The 4,949-nt window shown below is 41.4% G+C and overlaps 1 protein-coding gene, 1 long non-coding RNA gene and 1 pseudogene across 2 annotated transcripts in view; 1 reads left to right on the plus strand and 2 right to left on the minus strand.

The window, feature by feature from the left end:
• Positions 1–830, minus strand: part of LOC135572979 (fibrinogen beta chain-like) — a 9,466-nt gene extending 8,636 nt beyond the window's left edge. The window contains exon 1 of the mRNA XM_065022008.1: positions 774–830. Within this exon, the coding sequence (XP_064878080.1) occupies positions 774–776 (3 nt within the window). The 5' untranslated portion in view covers positions 777–830. The remainder of the gene's footprint in view (positions 1–773) is intronic.
• A 92-nt stretch (positions 831–922) lies between these two features.
• LOC135572981 (uncharacterized) overlaps positions 923–4,949 on the minus strand; it is a 62,026-nt gene continuing 57,999 nt past the window's right edge. The window contains exons 2-3 of the long non-coding RNA XR_010464607.1: positions 2,214–2,228; positions 923–974 (exon numbers count right to left, since the gene is read on the minus strand). This is a non-coding gene — a long non-coding RNA (uncharacterized LOC135572981). The remainder of the gene's footprint in view (positions 975–2,213; positions 2,229–4,949) is intronic.
• LOC135573002 (fibrinogen beta chain-like) overlaps positions 3,433–4,949 on the plus strand; it is a 14,296-nt pseudogene continuing 12,779 nt past the window's right edge.

The following is a 4,949-nucleotide window of genomic DNA, read 5'->3' on the forward strand; positions in this document are numbered from 1 at the left end:
TGGTAGAGATGGTAGTTGCTAATGCTAAGGAAGGGTTTCCGCTGTGACCGTAAGATCGCTATGGTAGAGATGATAGTTGCTAATGCTAAGGAAGGGTTTCCGCTGTGACCGTAAGATCTCTATGGTAGAGATGGTAGTTGCTAATGCTAAGGAAGTGTTTCCGCTGTGACCGTAATATCTCTATGGTAGAGATGATAGTTGCTAATGCTAAGGAAGTGTTTCCGCTGTGACCATAGGATTTCTATGGTAGAGATGGTAGATGTTAATGCTAAGGAAGTGTTTTTCCAATGACTTTAGATGCTAAGGAAGTGTTTCTGCTGTGACCATAGGATCTCTTTGGCAGAGATGGAAGATGCTAATGCTAAGGAAGTGTTTTTCCAATGACTTTAGATGCTAAGGAAGTGTTTCTGCTGTGACCATAGGATCTCTATGGCAGAGATGGGAAATGCTAATGCTAAGGATGTGTTGTCTCCACAGCCCATAAGACACAAGGGACTGCATGATTAACTAGACTTGATCAATCAATGTAGAGAGGCTGGATTAATGTAATTGATAGCATCAATATCACTGATTAGGTATTGATGAATGATAGTTGATCATAGTCAAGTGTAGTCAAAAGCACACAACACCTAACACCTCACCGTCTGTTCAGAATATACAACCTAACACCTCACCGTCTGTTCAGAATATACAACCTAACACCTCACCGTCTGTTCAGAATATACAACCTAACACCTCACCGTCTGTTCAGAATATACAACCTAACACCTCACCATCTGTTCAGAGGCATGTGTACATCCCCCAGCCTCCGGTTGCTCCTCCTTCTCCTCCACAGCCCATGGCGGGAGCCTGCATGGGTAACCCCCGGTAGACTTGATCACCACCACTGATGGGAGCTGGGTTAATGTAATTGGGGATAGCATCACGCCCCTTGATTAGGGTCGGTGGCCGCGAGGGTCCACCACTGTTTTGGGCTCAAGGAAGAGTGTAGAGACAAAGAGAGAGAGAGAGACAGAGAGTCTGTTCCAGAATAGAGAGACCTAACACCTCACAGAGAGTTCAGAGATATACAACCTAACACCTCAGAGTCTGTTCAGAATATAGAACCTAACACCTCAGCGAGAGAGAGAGAGACAGAGAGAGAGAGAGGAGATGTGAGACAGAGACAGAGAGAGAGATTGCTCCTCCTTCTCAGAGACAGAGAGAGAGAGAGAGAGAGAGAGAGAGAGAAAGCCCCGAGTCCAGACTGAGAGGAGACGGGGTTGAGAGCGGAGTGAGAGAGAGAGAGAGAGACAGAGAGAGAGAGACAGAGAGAGAGGAGACAGAGAGAGAGAGAGACTGAGAGAGCTGACAGAGAGGAGAAGGAAGAGAGAGACAGAGAGAGAGAGAGAGACAGAGAGAGACAGAGAGAGAGAGAGAGAGAGAGACAGAGAGACAGAGAGAGAGAGAGAGAGACAGAGAGAGAGAGAGAGAGACAGAGAGACAGAGAGAGAGAGAGAGAGAGAGAGAGAGAGACAGAGAGAGAGAGAGAGAGAGAGAGAGAGAGAGAGAGACAGAGAGAGAGAGAGAGAGAGAGAGAGAGAGAGAGAGAGAGAGAGACAGAGAGAGAGAGAGAGAGAGAGAGAGAGAGAGAGAGAGACAGAGAGAGAGAGAGAGAGAAAGAGAGAGACAGAGACAGAGAGAGAGAGAGAGAGAGAGAGAGACAGAGAGAGAGAGAGAGAGACAGAGAGAGAGAGACAGAGAGACAGAGAGAGAGAGAGAGAGAGAGAGAGAGAGAGAGAGAGAGAGAGAGACAGAGAGAGAGAGAGAGAGAGAGAGAGAGAGAGAGAGAGAGAGACAGAGACAGAGAGAGACAGAGAGAGAGAGAGAGAGAGACAGAGAGAGAGAGAGAGAGAGAGAGAGAGAGAGAGACAGAGAGAGAGAGAGAGAGAGAGAGAGAGAGAGAGAGAGAGAGAGAGAGAGACAGAGAGAGAGAGACAGAGAGAGAGAGACAGAGAGAGAGACAGAGAGAGAGAGAGAGAGACAGAGAGAGAGAGACAGAGAGAGAGAGAGAGACAGAGAGAGAGAGACAGAGAGAGAGAGAGAGAGAGAGACAGAGAGAGAGAGAGAGAGTTTGGGATTAAACTTTGTAGAGGAATTCGGTGTGAAGGAACAGTGTGAAGGAACAGTGTGAAGGTCTCTAGTTGAAACACGAATGAAAGAGATTCACTTACATCAGTCTTATCACCCTGTGAAAGATAAACAACATACAAACATTAGAGTTTAATTCAAACAATTACAAATTAAACATAAAAATGTACCATTAAAAGTTATTATAAACTAAATTTATTGAATATGAGAACATCATTATTGCAACAAATTACAATGTAAATGCTATTTTAGAGGGTTCAGAGAGTGGAAGACAGTAATCAGTAAATTAGTTAGACCAATAAGAAAGAGAGTTCCAAGCCTCTCTGCCAATAAGAGCTCGTTTTCAGTTTTCCCCTCCCCACTCAGACCACTCCCAGAGAGTCCTAACTAAATGCTTGCTTGTGAAATTGATCGTTGCTAAGAAGTTATTCTTGTTTCTTTTTTGACCATTTTAACTGAAAACAATCACAGTAAGGTACTTAATTGTTACCAGAAATGATTTGATATTAAGATTAAAACAGCTGCATTTGACCTTTATGGTAGTAATAATAATTGTAATTGTATATATATATATATATATACACACTACGGTTCAAAAGTTTGGGGTCACTTAGAAATGTCCTTGTTTTTGAAAGAAAAGCACATTTTATGTCCATTAAAATAACATCAAATTGATCAGAAATACAGTATTGACATTGTTAAAACTTGTTAGGGCCGTGGTGGGAACATAAATCAGCGGAAATGTTCAAGAGCGCCACCTATAGTGGTTGATAAAACTCAAACTTTCATTAAAATGGACATACAATGTACTGAATTAAAGCTACACTCGTTGTGAATCTATCCACCGAGTCAGATTTGTAAAATGCTTTTCGGCAAAAGCATGAGAAGCTATTATCTGATAGCATGTATCCCCCAGAATACAGCAACGTCACCTAACGACAGATTTTGCGATAGCCGGGGGCTACTCAAAACGCAGAAATAAAATATAAAACATTCATTACCTTTGACGAGCTTCTTTCTTGGCACTCCTAGATGTCCCATAAACATCATTTTGGGTCTTTTTTCGATTAAATCGGTCCATATATAGCCTAGATATCGATCTATGAATACTGTGTGAACAACGGAAAAAAATAGCGTTTTCTAACGTAACGTCATTTTTTTTAATTAAAAAAGTCGACGATAAACTTTCACAAAACACTTCAAAATACTTTTGTAATGCAACTTTAGGTATTAGTACACGTTAATAAGCGATAAAATTGATCAGGAGGCGATGTAAATTCTATAGGTGTCCGTCTGGAAATAATGTCCGGAGAAATCTCAACCAAAACATCCTGTCGGAGACCGGAGGAAATCGGCTCCCTTGTTCCGGTTTGACCAAGAAACAAAGCCGAAGCAAATGACAAGACTCTAGACATCGTGTGGAAGCTGTAGGTACTGCAACCTCGACCTCATTTAATCCGGTTCACCTTTAACAATTCCTGGAAGTGGCGCATGGATATTTATTTCCATTTTCAGTGATCAGATTTTCCTGCACTTTTCGATGAAACGCACGTTCTGTTATTGTCACAGCCGTGATTTAACCAGTTTTAGAAACGTCAGAGTGTTTTCTATCCACACATACTAATCATATGCATATACTATATTCCTGGCATGAATAGCAGGGCGCTGAAATGTTGCGCGATTTTTAACAAAAAGCTGCGAAAATTTGCAGCTTCCCTAAGAGGTTTTTAATGTTGTAAATGACTATTGTAGCAGGAAATTGTTGATTTTTAATGGAATATCTACATAGGCGTACAGAGGCCCATTATCAGCAACCATCACTCCTGTGTTCCAATGGCATGTTGGGTTAGCTAATCCAAGTTTATCATTTTAAAAGGCTAATTGATCATTAGAAAACCCTTTTGCAATTATATAAGCACAGCTGAAAACTGTTGTGCTGTTGTGCTTTAATAAGAAATAAAACTGACTGTTGTTCTGATTAAAGAAGCAATAAAACTGACTGTTGTAGACTAGTTGAGTATCTGGAGCATCAGCATTTGTGGGTTCAATTACAGGCTCAAAATGGCCAGAAACAAAGACCTTTCTTCTGAAATTCATCAGTCGATTCTTGTTCTGAGAAATTAAGGCTATTCCATGCGAGAAATTGCCAAAAAACTGGAGATCTCATACAACGCTATGTACTACTCCCTTCACAGAACAGCACAAACTGGCCCTAACAAGAATAGAAAGAGGAGTGGGAGGCCCCGGTGCACAAATGAGCAAGAGGACAAGTACATTAAAATGTCTAGTTTGAGAAACAGACACTTCACAAGTCCTCAACTGGCAGCTTCATTAAATATTACCCGCAAAACACCAGTCTCAACGTCAACAGTGAAGAGGCAACTCTGTGATGCTGGCCTTCTATGCAGAGTTGCAAAGAAAAAGGCATATCTCAGACTGGCCAATAAAAAGAAAAGATTAAGATGGGCAAAAGAACACAGACAGGAATAGCATCCCGGAGTCAGGAATCGTCAGTTACAACATTAACAATGTCTACACTGTATTTCTGATCAATTTGATGCTATTTTAATGGACAAAACTATTATTTTTCTTTTAAAAAAAAGGACATGACCCCAAATTTTTTGAACGGTAGTGTGTATATACATACACATATATAGAGAGAGAGATGTAGAGAGAAACAGAGAGAGAGAGACAGAGAGAGAGAGAGATGTAGAGAGAAACAGAGAGAGAGAGAGAGAGAGAGAGAGAGAGAGAGAGAGAGAGAGAGAGAGAGAGATGTAGAGAGAAACAGAGAGAGAGAGAGAGATGTAGAGAGAAAC

Source organism: Oncorhynchus nerka, linkage group LG8 (genome assembly GCF_034236695.1).
Source record: "Oncorhynchus nerka isolate Pitt River linkage group LG8, Oner_Uvic_2.0, whole genome shotgun sequence".
NCBI classification, from domain to species: Eukaryota; Metazoa; Chordata; class Actinopteri; order Salmoniformes; family Salmonidae; genus Oncorhynchus; species Oncorhynchus nerka.